Below are 24818 nucleotides of genomic sequence, written 5' to 3'. Positions count from 1 at the left end.
ATGCTGCTCCTGATACAAACTGTGAATGTGAATCTGTCTTTGGGATCTCACTCAAAGTTGTTTTTCTGAGGGGCAATTGCTGGTGTCTTGTCAAGGTACACCTCCAATGACGAGGTGTCCTTGGTGCACTCTGAGCTTAGTTCTTTTTTTGCGGCCATTTTATTAACCAAACTATGTAACATCATCAGTGTTAGTAAGGAATGTGGTTTGCTCTCAGATTATATTCTAGCATCTTGCCCTGTCAGTTTTAGTGGGGATGGTCTTGGAGGTTCCTTAGTTGGCCTGTTTACTGTTGGCTTCTTTGGCAGTTTCTTGATTGGGGTATTGTTTACTTTTTGATTGTTGGTATGATGCTAATCTATCAGTCCATGCTCATCTGGGTCCTGATTGCTGGTGGGGAGGTGTTTTGGTCTTTTTGTTCCCCTTTTGGGGTGTTGTCTTTTTTGCACAGTATGTAGAAATTGTAGAACCCAATCTGAGTCGGTCATTGAGACCAAAGGTTTATTCTTCCAAGCTTTAGTGAGAGTTTATTCTTCCAAACTTATATAAAAGGTAAAGGTTCCCCCGCACATGTTTGCTAGTCATTTCCAACTCTAGGGGCCGGTGCTCATCTCCGTTTCAAAGCCGAAGAGCCAGCGCTTGTCTGAGGACATCTCCGTGGTCATGTGGCCGGCATGACTAGACGCCAAAGGCGCACAGAACACTGTTACCTTCCCACCGTAGTGGTCCCTATTTTTCTACTTGCATTTTTACGTGCTTTCGAACTGCTAGGTTGGCAGAAGCTGGGACGAGTAACAAACGCTCACTCTGTTTATTTATTTATTATTATATTTTTATACCGCCCTTCTCCCGAAGGACTCAGGGTGGTGTACAGGGCAATAAATACAAAACAGGATACAAAAGTTAAAAGCGATTAAATAAATGCCCAAGATTAAAACAATAATTAAGACGTATTTAAAACCCCAACCCTAACCCATCAGACCAGGTCAGACTGCTCAAATAGATACGTTTTTAGATCGCGCTGGAAGGAGCGAAGGTCGGGGGCCGTCCGGAGCTCAACCGGCAAGCGGTTCCATAGGTCTGGCGTGCCCACAGAGAACGCTCTCCCCCTGGGGGCCACCAATCGACATTCTTTGATCGGAGGCACCCTGAGGAGGCCCTCTCTGTGGGAGCACACTGGACGGAGGGAAGTTGACGCCGGCCGCAGGTGTTGCCGTAGGTAATCCGGACCCATGCCATGAAGGGCTTTGTAAGTCATTACTAACACCTTGAATCTTGTTACGCGGCACTCGGGATTTGACCCGCCAAACTGCCAACCATCTGATCGACAAGCTCAGTGTCCTAACCCACTGAGCCACCGTGTCCCTGTAAGCTTATATAAATGCTGTTTATGCTTATGTGTCTATAGATGGCTGAACTGTCAGACTACCAGGCTTCCAGGAATTCTCTAGAATTTTGGGACTTGGCTTGGTCTAGGATGGTCACTGTTTCCCAGTAAAAATTATGGTTATGTCTGTCCATATGTTGTGAAATTAAAGCGTTTTCATCATGTCTTCTGACTACTAGTTGGTGTTCGTGGATGTGTTCTGCTAGTCTTCTGCCTGTTTGTCCTACATGTTTCAACCTTGAGCTACAAATATTCTCCTTTATCAGTACCTTCAGTGGTACCAGGGCTGAGTCTTTTTATACAGCAGTGGCAGTGGGGTTAGGATTGACTTCATCAATTTAATTTTAAATCTTTTCCACTCTTCAAGCAAAAGGATACACGGCACTTGCAGCTAGAAACTACAGGGCATAGAGGTAGAAGTCTCATTCCCTATCAGCCCTAGGACTTGGACTGCAGTTTATCCCACCCTGCCACTCCCATCCTGATCACATCTACACATCTACACTGACCACTCATGACTTGGTTAAAGGCCTCATCATGAGATACATTACATGGAACCCCCAACTGTTCAAGATACTTGCCTACATTGTGAGTGACCCATAGAGTTAGGAACCAAGTTTGCCCTAGCTGATACCAAAGATAAGCACAGGGTGTGTGTGACCAATGTGGTGAAGCCTTCAGGGACCTTATCTGAAAAGGGCAGAGTTCCAATGCACCAGTCCACTATCTGAAAGTCTTTCCAGATTCAGTGTCAACAACTATACACATAATTCTCTGGGCTGACATTGATGGGTCTCCTTCCTGCAGGGAACAAGAGCTGAGGTGAGAATCACTAGAAGAAGGTGGAAAATTACAGGTAACACAAGAGAAGGGAGGATGATCCAAAGCAGACCCATGATTTCTGTGCTGTGACAAAAGTGTCCTGAATACTACTCAGAAATGGAAGGCAGCTCTGCAAAGGAGCAAAACTCCTTTTGATTGTCTAGAAGACCATATTGGGCAGGAAGAAGAGGAGATAAAATTCTCACACAAGTCATGGACATGATAAGTTCACAACTCCCAGTGCCAATAACGCTGTACTGGATCTTGTCGTATGGAATCCCTGCCTCTCGAAAAACATACGAAGTGTAGAAGTACATCTGCAGGAATAAAGAAAAAGTATCACGTTATCCCTGGGTTACTGAGCCCCTATTTTTCATTGCTATGTAAAGCGGGGAGGTTAATCTGCTAATCTGAGATAGGAAACTCATGAAAATGGTAATGTAAAGCCATATCACAATTTAAACAGCAAAAAAAAATATATCTCCCAACTCCCTTTGAAACTCAAATCAAAAAGCGATTACAGAGGATGCCAACACCACACATTTTAGTATGCTGCCTGGATTGTGCCAGCAAGCTCCTAAAGGAGAAGCCACCTGTTCCAGATGTCAACCCCTTTTCAGTTCCCAGGCCTATTGGGAAAAGGGCATGCAGGATAGCAGTGGGCAGCCCCTTGGCCAAGTGACTGGACTTACAGAATCATTGCCACAGAGCTGCATGGCACTGCTGAGCACCACCACAGTGATAATCTGCCACCGCACTGCCCGGTTGCTCCACAGCTCCCAGGGTGTCTTGGCTGCCTGTCCCTGTAGGGCAGCCTGCTCCGCCAGGATTTCTTTCATCTCAATGCTCAGGTCGCTGTTGCCTCTCAGTTGCCGCAAGGCTGAAAGAAGCCAAAGGTTAGCCTGATGTTGTTGGGCATTGTGGAGGCCCAACATGGGTTGGTTGCCTTAGAACTTCTCAACATGTTCCAACCCCCTTTGAGAAAAGCAGAACACGTGCAATAACTGCACAGCATCTCATGGCAGAAATCATTTGAATGGATTTGAATGTCTGAACACAGATTCCATTGCTTACTCCAGATGGGGCCAGATTCCTCACATAGTTCCCTTTGGGAGAAAACATTACTTCTGTGGGGTACAAGGATTGCTGTAATCCCCACAGAATCTAAAATGGCATCATGTAATGAGCCCATATTTCCCCACAGCTCTCTTCCCTCCCAAGCCCCTATAATGATTTGCTCTCTGGGTGTATCTCAAGACAGGCCACCCTTGCTTACCAGAGATGCATGAATCTTGATCTCCTCTGTCAATCAAGAGGTAGCGGGGGCTTTCTGGAGCCCAAGGCAGAAGCACCAACTGGACCAACCCAGGCACCGCATTGCTGGCTAGAAGGACAGGCCAGCTCTCTTCTGCTCCCAAGATTTCCCTACATTAAAATCCAGAGTCACTTATGGAAACAGACAAATGGTTCAGGGTCTCACTTAACAGACTGTATTTCTTTAACTTACTTGCTGATTGTCATCACAGCAACACCTTTCCATAAATCCATACAAAAAAGAGACAACAGGACTGACTGCTGACTGGACTTGGGCAGGAGGTGTCAAGGCAGGGCATCTGTCTACCCAACATCTTTCTGCTTCTAGAGTTTTATTTAAGGTGCAGCCATAGCCCAGCCCTTGGTAATCTACAGCAGGTCTCTAGCAAAGGGAAGTGTGCCTTGTGGATGACACACACACCCAAGGTTTCCCCAGAGCTTTGTGTCTTACCTGAGTCCAGCTACCTGGCCAATCACCAAGCCAAGGGCCGTGAAGGATGCCGAAGTCATGGCCACGGCTCCTCGGAGCTCTTTGGGTGCGCTTTCCCCCAAGTACATGGGCTGGATGCTCATGGCCACTCCTGTGCAGACAAGTCCCCAGTCTCAGAAAAGAAATGTGTTTATTTTATGGCATTTATTATAGCCACTGTCACTTCTGGTGACAGGGATTGGTCAGCCACAGCTTTTCATGCTAAATGAGTGAAAGTTTCCCAGCCAAGGGGTTCCTTGGCCTCACCCAAACAGGTACCATAGTAGATAGGGAGTCCCTTAAAAAAACCTCAAGCCCTATACCACATAGGGTTTCTAGCACCTCAATTGCACCTTAAAAAAACTGGCAATCAATGCAGTCTGTAGATTAGAGAAATCCCAAGGGCATATCAAGGCATGGCCATCATTGCCCATGCCACTGCATCCTGGACCAGCGAAAACTTCTAAGTGGTCTTCGAGTGCATTGCAAGAGTGGACTCTACAGCATAACTGACTGTTTGAAGAGCCTACTGGTCAAGAAAAAGACACAGCTGCTACAGTAGTTGCTGCTGTGCCAAGACCTTCCTATCCACACCTATCAGCTGCATATTGAGCAGGAGCTGTAAGTCCATAAAGATCACCAGATCATGCACCACCCTTAAATAAGGAGGTGCTACTCCATCCAAAGTTAAAGATGGAGTATCCTCAGATCTAGTGGCTCTCATAGGACTGTAAGAGACCTTGGAGGTCTTGGGTCCAAGGCAGGAGACCTTATATCTGCAGCCATTGAGAGGACTGAGGCAGAGATGGTTCCTTCCCTTCCAAACTAACCTTGACAGCCTCATCTGGCCACTCTGATGTTAAAAAACAAAATTAGGTATCATCAATGTATCCTGGCCAACAATAGTGGAACCAGCCCCAAAAGAACAAAGAGAACCACCCTAAAGTACTGTCTTCCCAGTCCCAGTCCCCAGAGCCAGCCCAGAAGGATGGTCAATAGTATTGAAAGCAACTGAGAGATTAAGAACCTCCACCCCAATTGGAAAGCCAAGACAAAGGAAGAAAAACAGATTTTGATGGATATTTGGCTCATGTTATGGTGAAGGTGCATGCCCTATCTTCAAGGAACAAACCCTGGTCAGATAGCATAGATTGCTTTTCCAAATGCTACAGCTGCCATGTATCTGCTCATGTCTTGGACCTACCAGAATTGATGCCAGCAAAAAATCTGCTCAGCAAGATCATTTCAAAGGATTTTGCCACCCGGCTGAACCCCACCAGCAGTGCAGCAAGGGCCACAAATGCGTTGTTCACCAGTAAAGATTTCTTCCTTCAAGGGAACCAAGGGAGAAAAGTTTCAAAGGCTTATTTCACTCTGTGTGTCTCTTTTCCCTAGGCCTCTCTTGGCCATCATTTGGCATCATGGCTGCTCCTGCTGGCTCCTTGCGTGGCCAGAGTGGCAGACAGCTTGGGTTCCAGTGCCAAGACCTTCAACAGGGCGTGGCATGTTAGTAGCCTTTTTTCCCAAGAGGTGAGATGCCAAACCCTGAGAGAGCAGGGAAAATCTGGGCGGTATATAAATGTAATAAAATAAATAAAAATAAATAAATGGGATTGCCAACTGGAAAGCCTCAATGCATGCCTGAATGCAAATGAAACTTCGGGGGTCTCTGCTTACAGGGGCTTCTCCTGGGACCCTGAGCTGGCCCTACCATCCCTGTGTTCCTTGGGCTGCTTGGCTGAGCAAAAGGGAAGGCAGCCTCCAAGCAGCCCACAAGGGAGGAAAGAGATGGTTGTCCCTGTCCTTGTCCAGCCCCCACCCTCCTTAGTTTGCAGCCCTCTGAAGAAAGCTTGCACAGCTAGACTACAATCCTGGCTCCCAGCTCCATCTGGCAGTGTATGGAACACTCAGGTTTCTTGCCCCTCACTAGTGGAGCAGGCTGCACTAGTGATCAGGATCATCCAACTGGAACCTGTCAACATGGAGAAAATAGCAGGTTACCATGAATTAATCAGATAGTGTTAAGCTGGCAAAAAGTGCTTCAATTACATTCCATTTGGTGTCATTATATGTAGGTGATAAAGAGAGCTATCTGAAGTCCTGTATTCAAATGCTCCTGGCTGAATCTGGTTCTAGAAGACACTAAAAGATATTCCTCCTGCTGAGAGGCTGACCTAGCCCAGCACAGACTTCCCAAACCCCTCACCTGCCCATATTCACAGCCATGGGAGCAGCAATTAGTGCTCCAACCAGGCCCCCCAAAGGATACACGGCAACAATGAAGGACCAGACCAGCGTGATCATCTTTCCCTCCAAGGCAGCTCCAGTGCGATCCAGCCAGGTTTCATTAATAAAGGACTGGATGAACTACAAGGTGGAGAAAAAAATATTGTGTGAGAGAAATCAGAACTGGATCACACAGAACCCCCACCCACTGAAAACCAGCTGCTCTGTGGTCTGCTTTCTGTGGCATTGGGTGGGAGCCATGAAACTCACTACAGGAATCTGAGGTTAGTTACTCCACAAGCTACAACTCCTCAAAAATTGCAGGAAAATCTGGGAAACATCCAGAAGGCCAGTGCCTTACTGGAAGGGCAGCTGTCCCTGAGGTCATCTGCAGTTTCTGAACCCTCTGCACAAGAAGAGACCACTACCGTATCTGTCAGAAGAGTTTGGGAATATTGTTAGGTTTCTCCTGATAGAGGCCCAAGCCCACCCTGTCCTGTCCTTCACCTTGATAAGCAAAGGGGGGCACCTTCCAAGGAGCTCAGAGATGAGATGATCACAAAATCTGGGGGTGCGGACTGAGAGGCTGTCCTCCCTTGGGGGCCTCTTCCAATGAGAGATGGTCAAGGGCTATGGTAAGAAAAGGGCTGCCTTACTGCAGTGGGTGCGTTGATGATCGTGAGATTGTAGCCATACTGGAAAGTGCCACCAATCCCAGCCGCGCAGACTGTCAGGATCAGGATCTTACCTCGAAGCTGGGGAAGAATCACAAGGAAAGGGTTGGCAAGTGCAGCACCCGTGGCGGGAAGTGTCAGACCATCCTGGAGGGCAGTGCCAAGAGCAGCCACCACAGGCACAGCTGAAGACTCCCAAGGGCCCCTGGCTGGGCTCCAGACCCCCAAGGGAAGATGGGGGGAGGGGGGAGAGAGTGCAGCTGCCCCTGCCCAGCTTGCTCCTGTGCAGTTTCTTGGAAAGGCCCTGTTTCACCTTCGCAGACCACTTGCATTTGTTCAGTTATTCCAGAATATCAAAATCATGGGTGACTTTTTCCATCTTTTACTTTCTGAGTAACAACTTATGCCAGTATATCCAGAAGTAATAATGGCTTGTTTCACTATTACAAAATGCAGAAAAAATGCAGAACTGTTGAAGTTCAGAAACTCCAGTATAAAAAAAATAAACACAGAATACTGTAACTGTTTCATTCAGGAGCATTAAGAGAGGCTGGGGTGAGAGGGCTGAAGTCATTCTTTCAAGTTCTGCACCCTCTCCCTGCCCTTTCAGGTGTAAATGAGGGCGGTGGGGTGCATGGAGCATTTCTTAAGTCCAGAACAACAACATGACATTATGGACACAGTTCCTCTCCTTTGTTCAACTGTAGGAAGGATGAGGCAGTACAGCACAAGCTGACTTACAAGAGCAAATCCCAATAAAAGGAGTTCTAGCTTTCCTAGCCGTTGACCTCCTGGACTGATCTACCTAGTGACGCTGAAACTTGATGTCAAGTTTCCGGCATATGGGCTTTTCAAGTGACTCTGAGGCATTGTTTACTTTAAAAGTTCTTTATTAGCCTAATACACTGGCAAATGCTTGCTTGACGGAAGCTGGAATCTGAAATCTCCGCCCCTTGCACAATATATTAAAACAAATTTCTCCACCTTTCTAATTTTGTCATTAATTATATTCTCCAGTTAATTTAAAGAATCAGTTTCCCTTCGGTTAGAAAACCCGCCAAGGTCTTATCTTCTTTAGTTAGAGAGATGCAATCCTACTCGTCCCCCCTCCCAACCTTAAACTAAATCTCTTAAAGCAATACACAGGTTTAACATATGAAATGGCTACTTCTTCATCTCTTGTCAAGCAATAACATTCGATGTTAGCAGCATTGACAGCTGACCCTCAAAAGAGGGCACCACATGATTAATGGCTTGGGAGGTCTAGGGTGGGTTGTCTGCCCTTGTCCCAGTCCCCATTTTGCCCCCTCCCTCGTTTAAATAGTGTGGAAGTAAGAAATCAGGGAAGATGTAGTTCCCCAGAGGAGAGAGTCCCATCCTGCCAGGATACACAGCAGGGTATCAGAAGCTGACTAGCAGCTGGGTAACCAGGCTGGTCAAGCAAGCAATCGGACGTAATAAGTGCAGGGAGGCTGGCAACAGCCCTCCATTGTTACTCTCTAGACACTGCGACAAGGTCAGGCAAGGCTGTTGTGCCTCAAGCCAAATTTTTATTTCAGAACATGGTAGAAATGAATTCACACAAATCTGCCCCTTTTCCATCTTTGGTGTGTTAATTTTTTCTGCACTCTGCTTTAACATTGCTTACCTTGAAAGGGGTTAGGATGGTGGAGATAAATTTATGTATGGTGGTAGTTCTCGACTTACAACAGTTCGTTTAGTGACAAAAGTTGCAATGGTCCTGAAAAAAGTGAGTAATGACTGTTTTTCACATAACTATTGCAGCATCCCCATGGGTCACGTGATCAAACTAGTTCATATTTATGACGGCTGTGGTCATGCGATCCCCTTTTGGAACCTTCTGATAAGCTAAGTCAATGGGGAAACCAGATTCAATTAACAACCATGTTACTAACTTAACTCCTGCAGTGATTCACTTAACAACTGTGGCAAGAAAGGTCGTAAAATGGGGCAAAACTCACTTAGCAAAAGTCTCACTTAACAGCAGAAATTTCAGGCTCAATTATGGTCATAAGTCAAGGACTACCTGTATATATTCTTTGGGAACAGTTTCACTTAACAATAGAAATTTGGGGGTCAGTTGTGGTCGTAACTTAAGGACTACCTGTATATAAATATTAACCACAGAGAAATATTAGGATATATTGGCTGCTTTGAGTTATTTATAAAAATAAAGGTAGGATAAAAATATAACGAATAAGCAAATTGAATACATGCAACCCTTTCTCTCTCTCATTCTGGGAACAAGTCCAGGTCTTGGGACCAAAGGGGACTTTGTATGGCCAGGCCTTGATGGTGAACGCAAGAGGAGAGTAGCAGACTTGATATTTCAGCCATAGCTCAGCTGCCTGGATCAGTCTAAGCCAGTGGTGGCAAACCTGAAGAGGCATGCAGAGCCCTCTCTGTGGGCACCCATGCCGTCACCCCAGCCCCGCCTCCCCCAGCGACCAACTCCTTACCACCAGCCCCCCCAGAGAAGAATTGGCCCCTGGCATGGCCAGCACAGAGCACTGCAGACAAGGACATGGCAGCTGGGCAGCAGGGACAAGACTCCGCCGTCACGCCCCATTGTCCACAGATGATACTGTGGGGTATGGGTGGAGGGCGTGGCCACCATGGCATTGCAGGGCCACCTGGACAATCTGCTGCAGTGGGCCATGGAGGCGGTAGGTGGTCCTGTGGACGGGCAGGGTGGGGGCAGGGGGCAGGGGCAGGAAGAGGGTAGAGCGGGTGGGGGGCTAGAGTAGGGTCGTGAATAGAGTGGGCAGGGGGGCTGTAATATATGTTGTTAAGGGGATTTAATAGTTATAAACATAAGTTAGCAGGTTTGACAGTTCTTTGACAGCTGACAGCTCCATACGCGGCTCCCGCTGACAGCTCCACACGCGGCTACCACTGACAGCTACCGATAACAGCTGCGACCTGACAGCTCTACATGCGGTCGGCAGGGATTGGTTGAGCGGAAGCAGCGGGAGAATCCCCGAACATGGATTGGCCAGGAGTCCGCCAGCGGGACTATATAAGGGGGTTTGAAACGTGATAAAGTTGTTCCTGAGGAGATGAATAAACAGCTGATCTCACTCAAGCCTCCTGTCCTTTTTCTAACCGGGAACCCGCCGAACAATACATCTGGCGACAAAGGTGGTACTGCTTCACGGAGCCAAATACGGAGCGAAGTCATGAGCTGACCGTGACTGAGCTGAAGTCACTGGGGAAATAGCCCCACAAGACCCGTGAAGCAGCAAGCACCAGGACAGCATGACATCGTTGGGACAAATAAGAGAATTCGACATCAAATATCCCGAGCGATGGGAATCACACTTCAGGCAGGTAGAAGGGTACCTTCTATTCAACAAAATTACTGAAGACCGCTCGAAGACTGCAGCGTTACTATGCCTCAGCAGACCTGCCATCTACGATGTCGCTGCCGGCCTCTGCAACCCGAACCCAGTCAACACCGTCCCTTATGCGGTCCTGACTGACCTATTGAACAAGCATTTCATACCAGCTCGTTCAGAGCTTTACTGGCGACTGCGGTTCGCCCAGCGGACTCAGTGGCCAGGGGAAGCCGCAACAGACTTCGTTGCTGCTGTCAGACACGCCGCTCGCTGGTGCCATTTTCTGGACTTAGAAGATAGGATCCAGGACCAGATCATCCCAGGACTCGTCAACAAACGGCTCCAAAGAAAAATAGTCACCAAACCAACCATGGGTCTCGCCGAGGTCATCAGTGAGATCCGGGTGTACGAAATGACTCGTGAGGAAAACTTAGACCAGCCCTCCAACGGACCCCACAGCTCAATTCATATCTGCAACTCAGCCGACAACGAAGAAGAAATAACAGACCCCGACATCGGAATCGATGTAATCCAGCAAAGCTACAAGAAACCTCTGTCACAGCGAGGTGCCACAAGACTTCTAAACAAACCACCTGTTCTGTACCAGCCTACTACCAGCCCTGCAGATAAGGCAGGGACAACCCCTTTACAAGAAGGCAAGAGGCTGGAACTAAGCCTGCCAAATTTATGGACACAAAAGCAAACAGAGCAAAACAAGACACGAACCATGAAACAGGAGCTATTCAAACGGTTGCCTTCAGCAAACCAGCCCTCCCACGCATTCCCCTTTTAAACAGTTCAGGGCGTGGCTTCTCTCTGCCTCCTTCCGAGGTGCCCCATTGCCTTCCTCTGTTTACTCCTGATTGACTGCCTCCTGCGTCGGGCGTCCTTGAACAGGGCCAGCTGTGGGTCATCTTCATCCACGCTGTCAGGCTCACATAGCTGGGTCTGCGTCATAACCAGATGGGAGGGGCCTAGCTGAGGGCTCTCATCAGCAAGCTCTCCAACACCCTCAGCAAGCTCTCCAACACCCCCCTCCTCCTCCTCTGAATCGTCCGACCCAACTGCCGAACCCACAGGCTGACCCTGAATCACAACACTATCCCGCACCGCAAGGCCCTTCCCCTGGGTCTACCGATCCGGATGCGGTCGGGATGGAAATTGTTCATGAAAAGCGGTCACCAAAACAGGGGCATGAACGGCGGTCGCGTCCTCCCAGGTGAACTCCTCTGGTCCGTAGCCTTTCCATTCAATCAGGTACTGGAAACGACCTTTCAGCCAACGGGAGTCCCTGATGCTGGCGACCTCGTACTTGGGGGTGCTGTCTCCATCACGAGGTCCTGATGGGGGAGGTTCCGCTTGGTGGAGTGGACCAACAGAGACCGATGAAAGACTGGGTGCACGCGCAGGGAACATGGCAGAGTTAAGCGATAGGCAACCGGATTGATGACAGCCTCGACTGGGAACAGTCCTAAATATCGGTGATCTAACTTTCTCACTGGCCGTGTTGATGGTAGGTTCCTGGTGGACAACCAGACCCGATCTCCCACCGATAGTGGAGGCGTATCCCGCCTTGACCGATCAGCAAACCTTTTGTAATCGGCCTTGGCCTTCTCTAACTGACATCGCACCAATCGATGGATCGCCTGTAACTCTGCCATGAAGTCGTTCGCTGCCAGCTCCGGTGAGTCCACAGGAGAAAGGGGGAAAAACCGGGGGTGATATGCCACATTGCCCAAGAACGGTGTCATCTGTGTGGAGGTGTGCTGCGAATTGTTAAATGCAAACTCAGCTATGGCCAGATAGTCCACCCAATTGTTTTGCTGCAGATTGACGTAGCAGCGCAGATATTGTTCTAGGATACCGATGACCTTCTCGGTTCCCCCGTCAGTTTGAGGATGATGCACGGACGAGAGGCAAATATTGATATCCAATGCATGCATCAACTCCTGCCAGAAGCGGGCTGTAAACTGGGCCTCCCTATCAGAGACGACTCTATCAGGGAGGCCGTGCAGCCGAAACACCTGCTGAATGAACATACGACTAGTGGCGTGGGCTGACGGTAAGCCGCGACAGGGGATGAAGTGCGCCATCTTGGTCAGCATGTCCACCACCACATACACTGTCATAAAACCAGAGGACAGGGGTAAATCCGTCAAAAAGTCCATGGACACAGAGCCCCAGGGTCTTTTGGGTGTCGGCAAGGGCTGCAGTAATCCAGGCGGGGCCCCTGTCGCTGACTTGGCCTGCCTGCATGGGATGCAGGAGGTGACATAGGACTGGACGTCGTGTCGGACTCGGGGCCACCAGAAGGTACGGAAGACCAGGTTCAGGGTCTTGAACAGGCCAAAATGCCCCGCTGCCAGGTTATCGTGACACTGGCTGAGGATGAGTCCCCTGAGTGGCCCTCCCGGAACGTAGAGTCGGTCACAATAATACAAGAGTCCATCCGTGACTGTCCAAGGAGAATCTGGCCCCACCTCCTCCTTCCGCTGAGCCACCCACACCTCCTGCTGCTGTGCCTCCCGGATCCGAGCCCGTATATCAACTGGCTCCCACACCGCAGCAAAAGACTCGACGGGGATCACTGTCCTGGGCAGAAGCTTGTCTTCCACTTGGGAATATTCGGGCTTCCTGGACAGAGCATCCACTCTTTGATTGTGCCCGCTAGGTATGTACCAAACTCGGAAGTCAAACCTCGCAAAGAAAAGAGACCACCGGATCTGGCGTTGGTTCAAATTCTGAGCGGTCTGCAGGCTTTCAAAATTCTTATGGTCCATCCGGACCTCGATTTGATGCCGCACTCCCTCCAGATGATGCCTCCAGGCCTCGAACGCCACTTTGATGTCCAGCAGCTTCTTCTCCCAGATTGTATAATTGCGCTCCGAAGGGTTCAGTTTTTGCGCAAGGGAAGAGGGTACCGCTGGGCGTCATTGCCTGGAGTAACACCGCCCCAATGGCAATGTTGGAGGCGTCTGCCTCCACGATGAACGACCGTTGCGGGTCAGGATGCTTCAAGATGGGCTCCTTCATGAAGGCTTCCTTCAAAGTCTGGAAAGCCCGTTGTTCTGGAGCGTTCCACTGAAACTGAGTCTTCTTCTGCAGGAGCCGGGTGAGGGGGGCTGTCAAAGCAGCAAACCCAGGGATGAAAGCTCGGTAATAGTTGGCGAACCCAAGAAGTCGCTGAACATCCTTCACACGACGTGGGGGTTGCCAACTCTGCAAAGACTCAACCTTACTCGGCTCCATGGCAATGCCCTCAGGAGAAATGCGGTGACCCAGGAAATCGATGGTCACCCGGTAGAACTGGCACTTCTCCAACTTGGCAAACAGCTGATGTTCTCGGAGTCGCTGCAGGACCTGATGGAGATGCTGATGGTGCACATCACGCGACAGGGAGTAGATCAGGATGTCGTCCAAGTAGATCACGACAAACTGATCCAACAAATCCCGGAAAATGTCATTCATGAAATGCTGAAACACAGCAGGGGCGTTGGTCAGGCCAAACGGCATCACCGTGTACTCAAAATGTCCATAATGAGTACCAAACGCCGTCTTCCACTCATCACCCGGCCGAACCCTGACGAGGTTGTAAGCTCCACGCAGGTCCAGTTTCGTGAAGATCTTAGCCTCCCGGAGTCGGTCCAAGAGTTTGGGGATGAGGGGCAGTGGGTAACGATTGCGCACCGTGATGGCGTTGAGTTTCCTATAATCGCAGCAAAGCCACAATTCGCCGGACTTCTTTTTAACGAAGAGCACAGGTGCAGACACTGGCGAGGACGAGGGCCAGATGAAACCGCGAGCCAAATTCTTCTCCAGAAAGTCCCGCAATGCAGCCAACTCGGGGTCCGACATGGAGTACAAACGCCCCACTGGGAGAGGCGCATCAGGGACCAAATCAATGGGGCAGTCATAGGGCCTGTGCGGGGGTAATTGATCCGCCTCTGTCTCGCTGAACACATCAGCAAAGTCGGACAGTTCGGGAGGCAAGGAAACCCCTGGGGAACCCTCCACCTGGCCGGCACAGATATGGCGGGAGTGGTCCACGCACTGCAAGCTTGGGAAGGTGACCAGGTTCTGTGACCAATAGATCTGTGGGTCATGCGCCCAGAGCCACACCAGTCCCAAGACCATGGGGAAATGCAGATCTGAGGTGATATAGAACTGGATGGCCTCCACATGGGAACTGATGGCCATACATAATGGTTGTGTGGCGGCCGTAATTGGCCCAGACAGGAGCACTTGACCATCGATAGTCTCCACTAACATGGGCGGATCCACCGGGCACTGGGGAACAGCCCATTTGGCCACAAATGCTGAGTCCATAAAATTTGTAGTGGCCCCAGAGTCAATTAAGGCATGGAGTGGAATCCCCTCTGGCTTGCCAGGAAGGATCAGACGTGCCTCCAATATCAGATGCCGTGGAGGTCCACAGGCAGCATCGGAAAGACGTCGCTCAGTGTTGTTGTGGGACGCCCGATCTATCACACCATCTAGATCGGGCTCGGGGCGTTTCCCGACAGAAAAGTAGGGGACTTTCTCGGGGCAGACTCAGTCACTGATGCCCGCTGTCGCTTCTTTGGGCAAAAAGCAGCCAAATGCCCAGGGTCCCCACAGTAAAAACACAACCCCCCCCCCAATTGTCGTCTGTTCATTTCAGTCACCGATAGACGAGACCTGGCGGCACCCAGCTCCATTGGCTCCTCCCTTTGAACTGGGGTCTCACGCACAACAGGGGCTGCAGGGGTCTGTGGGGTGGCACAGCGACTCCTTCGCTGCTGCAACCGAGCATCGATCCGCAGGCAGAGATGGATCAGCCCATTCAGGTCTGAGGGAATATCCACACGGGCCAGCTCATCCAACATCTCCTCCGACAATCCATCCTGGAAGGCATCCACGAGCGCAGCCTCATTCCAGGCAGAATCCTGGCTTAAGCAGCCGAAAATCGCTGATATAGCCCTGTAGGGGGCATTGACCCTGCCTCAGAGCTTTCAGGCATCGAGTAGCAGTCTGCGTCTTTATAGGGTCCTCATACATCAGACGCATATGATCACAAAACCCCACAAAGTTGTCCAACAATGGACTAGGTTGAGCCAGCAGAGGCGTGCCCCAACGAGCTGCATCTCCCGAAAGAAGGCTTAACACAAAGCCCACTTTATCCCGGTCAGTGGGGAAATCAGCTGCTCTCACGCTGATAAAGAGCTGGCATTGTCCCAGGAAAGCAGGAAACAGTTCTGGATTGCCAGTAAATTTATCTGGCATCGCAACTTGGCATTTTCTCCTGGGTGGGGGTGATGGTGGGGGTGTAGCATGGACCTGAGCTTGCAATTGAGCCACCTGAGCTGCCAACAAAGCGAGTTGCTGGGTGAGCTGGGCATTCTCTGCACGTAGCTGCTCCATAATGATAATAAGGGGTGGGAGGCTGAAGGCAAACTGTTCTGTACCAGCCTACTACCGGCCCTGCAGAAAAGGCAGGGACAACCCCTTTACAAACGGCAAGAGGCTGGAACTAAGCCTGCCAAATTTATGGACACAAAAGCAAACAGAGCAAAACAAGACACGGACCATGAAACAGGAGCTATTCAAACGGTTGCCTTCAGCAAACCAACCCTGCCATGCATTCCCCTTTTAAACAGTTCAGGGCGTGGCTTCTCTCTGCCTCCTTCCGAGGTGCCCCATTGCCTTCCTCTGTTTACTCCTGATTGACTGCCTCCTGCGTAGGGCGTCCTTGAACAGGGCCAGCTGTGGGTCATCTTCATCCACACTGTCAGGCTCACACAGCTGGGTCTGTGTCGTAACCAGATGGGAGGGGCCTGGCTGAGGGCTCTCATCAGCAAGCTCTCCAACACCCTCAGCAAGCTCTCCAACACCCCCCTCCTCCTCCTCTGAATCGTCCAACCCAACTGCCGAACCCACAGGCTGACCCTGAATCACAACATCACCGGCGTCGGCCTACCAAAACCCCCATACGCCGAATAATAGTCAGAGATGTGCCAGCTGCAGAGCAGCCCACCCACGGGCATCCTGCAAGTTCAGGAATGCCAAATGCCATGAGTGCGGCAAAACCGGGCACATCCGCACTGTCTGTCGCAGCCAGAACCGAGGGAATGTCAATGACCTGGATTCAGCCCTACCAGGTACAACAAACCCCTACACCCCATGCACAGAGCCTCCCTGGCCCTCAGTTCAGACTACTAACTGGAGAGGAACACCTGATAACCGATTAAATGTCCATCAGTTGTTAAGGCCCAAAATTAGAATCAAAGTCCATTTACAGGGAATTCCCTGCGAAATGGAGGTGGATTCCGGCTCCTCGGTCTCCATAATTTCTATGGAGACCTATAACACAATCTGTGGCCTTAGCAAACAGCAAATTCCCCTAAAATCTACTAAAATGAGATTGGCTGACTTCCAACAGGCCCCAATTAAGCTTAAGAGAATAGCCACCTTAAACGTTAGATTCAGGGGATTCCAGGGCCCACTTGAAGTACTAGTCACCCAAGGAAAGGGGGCCAGCTTAGTGGGACTAAAGTGGTTCGAGGCCTTGGGTATTTGGTTAGGAGGAATCCACCTTACCCAGGCCAAAAGCCTCGAATCCATCTGCAAACAATTTGCAGATGTATTCGATGGTTCCCTAGGAAAGAACACAGGGCCCCCAATCTCCCTGAAATTTAAACTTGACATCCTCCCCATTAGAATTAAGGCCAGAAGAGTTCCCTTCGCCCTCAAACAAAAAATCGAGGACGAACTGGAGTGCTTATTAAAACTAGGGGTGCTAGAACCCATGGAAGGAGGGACCTGGGAAACCCCTATAGTCACCCCCGTGAAACCTAATGGGGACGTGCGCATATGCGCTGACTATAAAGCCACCTCAACCATGCGCTCAACCCACATGCTTACCCTGTTCCTTCGGTGAAGCATGTTCTCTCCGCCATTCAGTCCGGCGCCGTCTTCTGCAAGCTAGATCTCGCGCATGCTTACTTGCAGCTCCCTGTTACCAGGGAGACGGCAGACGCGCAAGCGATAGTTACACACCACGGGGCTTTCAAAGTTCACAGACTGCAGTTTGGCATTTCTGCCATGCCTGGGATTTTCCAGGAAGTCATGGAGCGAACTTTGAAAGGCATTCCGGGAGTGTGTCCTTACTTTGACGACATCCTAATAGCAGGGGGAAATGAAGAGACACTAGCAGAGAGACTACAAACAGTACTTAGCAGATTTCGTACTGCTGGGTTAAAACTAAAAAGGGAAAAATGTTCAATTGGGGTAACATCCACAGAATTCCTGGGCTACAGGATAGATGCACAGGGGATCCATCCAACAGAGTCCAAGGTAAGGGCTATTAAAAAAGCCCCTACTCCAAAAAATAAAGCAGAGCTTCAAGCCTTCTTGGGGCTCTTAAATTTTTACCATACCTTCCTTCCCCAGAAAGCTGCAAGAGCAGAACCCTTACATAGATTACTAGATAAAAATGCCCCATGGGAGTGGACCACACTCCATGAAAACTGTTTCAGGAACCTAAAAGAGCTGCTATCCATCAATTCTACCATCACCCACTATAATGAGCATAAACCAATTTGTATCGCATGTGATGCATCCCCTTATGGGGTGGGCACCGTGCTGAGCCATCTGGAGGAGGGAGGGGTCCAGAACCCAATAGCATATTACTCACGGACATTAACAAAAGCAGAGAGGAATTATGCCCAAATAGATAAAGAAGCATTAGCCATTGTTGCAGGGGTTAAAAAATTCCATGATTACCTATATGGCAGAGAATTTACGATCTTTACAGATCACAAGCCCTTGTTGGGACTTTTCACTGTGGACAAACAAACCCCCCCAAATTCTGTCCCCTAGGGTTCTGCGCTGGTCCACATTTTTATCAGCATATACGTTCAAATTACTTCACAAGCCCGGCAAAGCCTTTGGCAGATATTGATCCAGCCCCAGCCCCAGGGAGACAGATCTTGGCCATTGAAGAAGTGCCAGATTGCCCGCTGCAAGTAAAGGACATAGCTTCTGCAACAACCACAGACAGGCTCCTCAGCAGGGTACTGGGTTGGGTAACCTCTGGCTGGCAGGGCCATAGCCCAGGGCCTGAATTCCAGGCCTACTTTAATAGGAGAAATGAATTATCCACCCACCATGGGTGCATCTTATGGGGAAGCCGAGTTGTCATCCCTGAAAAACACAGGCAAAGAGCCCTCTTAGCCCTGCATGAGGGACACCCAGGGGTGGTAAAAATGAAGGCCTTAGCTCACAGCTACCTTTGGTGGCCGGGGTTGGATAAACACATAGAGGAGCATGTTGACGGATGCCAGCCATGCCAACAAGCCAGACCAGGGCCACCACACGCACCTCTACACAAGTGGGAGTCAGCCCACAAACCCTGGTCAAGGATCCACATAGATTTTGCTGGACCCTTCCAGGGGCAACTGTTCCTTATCATAGTGGACAGCTATTCCAGGTGGCTGGAGGTCATCCCAGTCAGAAGCCTGACCACAGCCAGCACAGTACAAGTGCTGAGGGGGCTCTTCACCACACACGGCCTCCCCGATATTATAGTTTCAGACAATGGACCTCAATTCACTTCTGCTGACTTCCAGAATTTCACCAGGGCCAACTTGATTAAACATATCACCTCGGCTCCCTTCCGGCCATTCACTAACGGCCTGGCTGAAGTTATGGTCCAGACAACCAAGGATGCCTTACAACGCATCATCGCCGGAAATTGGCACCAACGATTGGCTCAATTCCTTCTGGCCCACCACTCGACCCCTTGCACAACCACCGGCAAAAGCCCAGCTGAATTACGTTGGGGCCGCCACCTAGTCACCAGACTAGACAGGCTACATCCAGACAGAATAGCAGCTGAGACAGAATTGCCAGCCCCCTCCAGACAATTCGACATAGGAGACCATGTGTGGGCCAGGAACTTTGGACTTGGAAACAAGTGGCTGCCTGGGGTAGTCATCCTTCGAACAGGGCCAATATCATATCTTGTTGAAGGGGGTCGGCAATTGAGACGTCATATTGACCAGCTGAGGAAAAGGGGACCTAGCATCCAAACCCCAGCACCAGCGGAACATCTTGCAACTGGGGAGCCAGGCAGCGTGAACCCCAACCCCTGGGCAGAATTTGAAAACCTTCCAGACCAAGTTGAAACCTCTGGCCTAGGGGAAAATCCCTGTGCCACCCTAAATCCCCAGAGCAGCCAGGTCCCCACAACTGAAAGCCCCCCGGCTCCTACATCCTCGTCTACCCAAGGAAGTCCGGGTGGCAATCCCCCCAGACGCTCCACCAGAGCTAAGAGACCACCTGCTTATTTAAAGGATTATGTATGGCCAGGCGGCCAAAAAGCAGGCAACAAATGTTTAAATATTGTTAACTGTTTAATTATGGGGGGAAGGGGTGTAATATATGTTGTTAAGGGGATTTAATAGTTATAAACATAAGTTAGCAGGTTTGACAGTTCTTTGACAGCTGACAGCTCCACACGCGGCTCCCGCTGACAGCTGCACACGCGGCTACCACTGACAGCTACCGATAACAGCTGCGACCTGACAGCTCTACATGCGGTCGGCAGGGATTGGTTGAGCGGAAGCAGCGGGAGAATCCCCGAACAGGGATTGGCCAGGAGTCTGCCAGCAGGATAAGGGGGTTTGAAACGCGATAAAGTTGTTCCTGAGGAGACGAATAAACAGCTTATCTCACTCAAGCCTCCTGTCCTTTTTCTAACCGGGAACCCGCCAAACAATACAGCGGCGGGGCGGTTTTTGGGCACTCGGTGTCTAAAAGGTTCACCATCACTTGTCTAAGCACAGCCCCCCCACCCCCCGTCAGCCATCAACCACCTGGCTCCCCTCTAACATCTCGCCCTTTACAGGCAAACAGATGGAGTGGGGCATAGTGTAAGCACTGGGGCAACCTTAGAAAATAGCACAGACCAAAGGAGATGCTGTATCTCCAGAGTTTTTCATAGATTGAAGGTTCCTTTTTTTGTCCAGAATATAGTTAACATTTTAATTCTTAGCTGTCAATGAAATACCTGGGGCATAGCACCTATGGCTAAGCAATAAGACATAGTAAATAATATTACTATAGTAATAATAGTAAATAATATTATTCTCTGGGGACCTGTCCAATCCAGTCCAGCACTTTGGGTCCTGCCAGCTAATCCTGGTGCAGGGATTAGAATGCAGTACTGCAGGCTACTTCTGCTGACTGCCGGCTGCCTGCAGTTTGGCAGTTGGAGTCTCACTGACTCAAGGTTGACTCAGCCTTCCGTCCTTCTGAGGTCAGTAAAATGAGGACCCAGATTGTTGGGGGCAAGAGGTTGACTCTGTAAACTGCTTAGAGAGGGCTGTGAAGCACTGTGAAGCAGGATATAAGTCTTAAGTGCTATTGCTAGTGCTACTTGGGGTGCCCAGAAAATACTTTTCTGCCTTCACGTCACCCTACAGAACATTCTCACTCCAGAGATCAGGATAGCTCACCCAACCTGCTGGCCTTTTGTAAGTCCTAAGACCTAGCTCTGTGCCAAGCCAGGGGTCTGAGCATGACAAGTCCCATTTCAAAGCTGCATTTGCATAATTTAATTTTTGTTCTTATGGTTGTCATTGCTTTTATTTTTATTTAATATTGTTTGCCACCCAGAGTCACTTGTTGAGATGGGCAGCTTAACAAATTTATTGTATAAACAGAGAAATAAATTTAAATTTATGCTTTGTCCAACTCTCAGGGATTCTGTGAGTGGCCTACTGAAGTGCCTGTCCTAAGGAAAGCAGCTGGTCTGTGCCAAGGCCATGGCTTTTAAGGAAAGCAGATGATGCTCCAAGACCACAAGCATCCAGGCAAGAAGGGGGAAGATACTGGAAGCTCCCTGGATGGTGGCACTTCCATGTCCTGGGTCTAGGAGAAGCAGGAAAAGCAGAGAAAGGGGGCAGATGCTGCATGGCAGATGCTGCAGTACATCTGCTGGACAGGAGCTCACCAGGAAAGATGGACTGACTGGGAATGAAATCCTGGGGTGGTTTATGAAGAGGAGGGTAGTGACACTGAAAGAGTTTCAGGTGGTAGAAGGGGAGTTTGCTGTAAAACAGCCAGGAGAAGTTACTCCAGCATCAGCCATGGACTTTTGTGAATTGTATTTCACTTGCATGTAGTAGTTGACACTCTTCTATTTGCGTATCTCAGTGTTTGGAATCAATTCTTTTTGTTTAAGTGTTCTCTCTCTCTCTCTCTCTCTCTCTCTCTCTCTCTCTCTCTCTCTCTCTCTCTCTCTCTCTCTCTCATCTCTCATCTTGACCCACCCTCTGACATCAGGTGATTTACAACTGGTTAAAACATTAACCCCCTTCATGGATTACTGCCTTGTCGTGGTGAAGGGGCTTGCGTAATTCAATGAAGCTATGAGCTATGCCATGCAGAGCCACCCAAAACGGACAGAGAGTTCTGACAAAACATGATCCACTGGAAAAGGAAATGGCAACCCACTCCAGTATCTTTGCCATGAAAACCCTATGGACAGTACCAAAAGGCAAAACAATATGACGCTGGAAGATGAGCCCCTCAGGTCAGAAGGCGTCCAATGTGCTACTGGGGAAGAGCAGAGGGCTAGTACTAGTAGTGCCAGAAAGAATGAAGTGACTGGGCCAAAGCTGAAAGGACGCTCAGCTGTGGATGTGTCTGGTGGTGAAAGGAAAGTCCGATGCTGTAAAGATTTTTTCTCCAAAGGAACCTGGAATGTAAGATCCATGAATCAAGGCAAACTGGATGTGGTCAAACAAGAGATGACAAGACTGAACATCAACATCTTAGGAATCAGCGAACTAAAATGGACAGGAATGGGTGAATTTAATTCAGATGACCATCAGGTATACTACTGCGGGCAAGAAGAAATGGAGTAGCCTTCATAGTCAATAAAAGAGTAGGAAAAGCAATACTGGGATACAATCCTCAAAATGACAGAATGATCTCAGTTCGAATCCAAAGCAAACCATTCAAGTCTATGCCCCAACCACCGGTGCTGAAGAGGATGAAATTGACCGGTTCTATGAAGCCCTACAGCACCTTACAGAACTAACACCAAAAAATGATGTCCTTATCATCATGGGGAATTGGAATGCTAAAGTAGGAAGCCAAAAGATAACCAGAATAACAGGCAAGTTTGGCCTTGGAGTACAAAATGAAGCAGGACAAAGGCTGATAGAATTTTGTCAAGAGAATATGATGGTCATAGCAAACACTCTCTTCCAACAACCCAAAAGACGGCTCTACACATGGACATCACCAGACGGTCAACACAGAAATCAGATTGGCAATGTGCTCTGTAGCCAAAGATGGAGAAGCTCTATATAGTCAGTAAAAACAAGACCAGGAGCTGACTGTGGCTCAGACCATGAGCTTCTTGTTGCAAAGTTTAGGCTTAAACTGAAGAAAGTAGGGAAAAGCACTAGGCCACTCAGGTATGAATTAAATCATATCCCTGTTGAATATACAGTAGAGGTGACAAATAGATTTAAGGAATTAGATTTGATAGACAGAGTGCCTGAAGAACTATGGACAGAGGTTCGCAACATTGTACAACAGGTAGCATCCAAAACCATCCCAAAGAAAAAGAAATGCAAGAAAGCAAAATGGCTGTCTGAGGAAGCTTTGCAAATAGCTGAGGAAAGGAGGAAAGCGAAAGGCAAGGGAGAAAAAGAAAGATATGCCCAATTGAATGCAGAATTCCAGAGAATAGCTAGAAGAGATAAGAATGCCTTCTTAAATGAACAGTGCAAAGAAATAGAAGAAAACAATAGAATAGGGAGGACCAGATATCTTTTCAAGGAAATTGGAGAGATGAAGTGAACGTTTAATGCAAAAATGGGCATGATAAAGGACCAAAATGGCAGGGACCTAACAGAGGCAGAAGAGATTAAAAAGAGGTGGCAAAATTACACAGAAGAACTATACAAGAATGAGCTTAACGTCCCTGATAATCACAATGAGGTGGTCACTGACCTCGAGCCAGGTCAGTCACATCCTAGAATGTGAAGTGAAGTGGGCCTTAGAAAAGCTGAGCAACAACAAAGCTAGTGGAGGAGACAGTATTCCAGCTGAGCTATTCAAAATCTTAAAAGACGGTGCAGTAAAAGTGCTACACTCAATTTGCCAGCAAATTTGGAAAACTCAACAGTGGCCACAGGATTGGAAAAGTTCAGTTTACATTCCAATTCCAAAGAAAGGCAGTGCCAAAGAATGTTCAAACTATCGCACCATTGCACTCATTTCTCATGCTAGTAAAGTTATGCTTAAAATCCTACAAGCTAGACTCCAGCAGTATGTGGATCGAGAACTACCAGAAGTACAGGCAGGATTTCGAAGAGGCAGAGGAACCAGAGATCAAATTGCCAACATACGCTGGATCATGGAGAAAGCTAGAGAGTTCCAGAAAAACATCTACTTCTGCTTCATTGATTATGCTAAAGCCTTTGATTGTGTGGATCATAACAAACTGTGGCAAGTTCTTAAAGAGATGGGCGTACCAGACCATCTTATTTGTCTCTTGAGAAACCTATATGTGGGCCAAGAAGCAACAGTGAGAACTGGACACGGAACCACTGATTGGTTCAAAATTGGGAAAGGAGTCCGGCAAGGCTGTATACTGTCACCCTGCCTATTTAACTTATATGCAGAGGACATCATGAGAAAGGCAGGGCTAGATGAACCAAAAATTGGAATTAAGATTGCCGGAAGAAATATCAACAACCTAAGATATGCAGATGATACCACTCTAATGGCAGAAAGTGAAGAAGAACTAAAGAGCCTCTTGTTGCGGGTGAAGAAGGAGAGTGCAAAAGTTGGGTTGAAACTAAACATTAAGAAAACGAAGATCATGGCATCCGGCCCTCTCAATTCCTGGCAAATAGATGGGGAAGAAATGGAGGTAGTGACAGATTTTATTTTCCTGGGCTCCAAGATCACTGCAGATGGAGACTGTAGCCAAGAAATTAAAAGACGCTTGCTCCTCGGGAGGAAAGCCATGACAAATCTAGACAGCACACTAAAAAGCACAGACATCACCCTACCAACAAAAGTGCGTATAGTCAAGGCTATGGTTTTCCCAGTTGCAATGTATGGCAGTGAAAGTTGGACCATAAGAAAGGCCGAGCGCCAAAGAATTGAGGCCTTTGAGCCATGGTGCTGGAGAAGACTCCTGCAAGTTCCTTGGACTGCAGGGCGATCAAACCAGTCAGTCCTAGAGGAGATCAACCCTGACTGCTCTTTAGAAGGCCAGATCCTGAAGCTAAAACTCAAATACTTTGGCCACCTAATGAGAAGGAAGGACTCACTGGAGAAGAGCCTAATGCTGGGAAAGATTGAGGGCAAGAGAAGAAGGGGACGACAGAGAATGAGGTGGCTGGATGGAGTCACTGAAGCAGGAGGCGTGAGCCTAAATGGACTCCAGAAGATGGTAGAGGACAGGAAGACCTGGAGGAACATTGTCCACAGGGTCGCGCTGGGTCGGACACGACTTCGCAGCTAACAACAACAATATTTTAAAAGAAGAAAAGATTGTA

The 24818-nt window shown here is 48.9% G+C and overlaps 1 protein-coding gene across 1 annotated transcript in view; it reads right to left on the bottom strand.

The window, feature by feature from the left end:
* The window catches only part of SLC2A11 (solute carrier family 2 member 11), a gene marked incomplete at its 3' end in the record, with an annotated part of 62745 nt that overhangs the window by 12966 nt on the left and 24961 nt on the right, over positions 1 to 24818 (bottom strand). The window contains exons 3-9 of the mRNA XM_081339012.1: positions 6875 to 6973; positions 6199 to 6359; positions 5197 to 5321; positions 3975 to 4104; positions 3486 to 3634; positions 2902 to 3089; positions 2416 to 2526 (exon numbers count right to left, since the gene is read on the bottom strand). Coding sequence (XP_081195138.1) covers positions 2416 to 2526; positions 2902 to 3089; positions 3486 to 3634; positions 3975 to 4104; positions 5197 to 5321; positions 6199 to 6359; positions 6875 to 6973 — 963 coding nt within the window. The remainder of the gene's footprint in view (positions 1 to 2415; positions 2527 to 2901; positions 3090 to 3485; positions 3635 to 3974; positions 4105 to 5196; positions 5322 to 6198; positions 6360 to 6874; positions 6974 to 24818) is intronic.

The sequence above is a fragment of the Vipera berus genome, assembly GCF_964194415.1.
Source record: "Vipera berus genome assembly, chromosome: 14".
NCBI classification, from domain to species: Eukaryota; Metazoa; Chordata; class Lepidosauria; order Squamata; family Viperidae; genus Vipera; species Vipera berus.
Note: the sequence above shows the minus strand (reverse complement) of the source record. Positions and strands in the feature narration are given on the sequence as shown.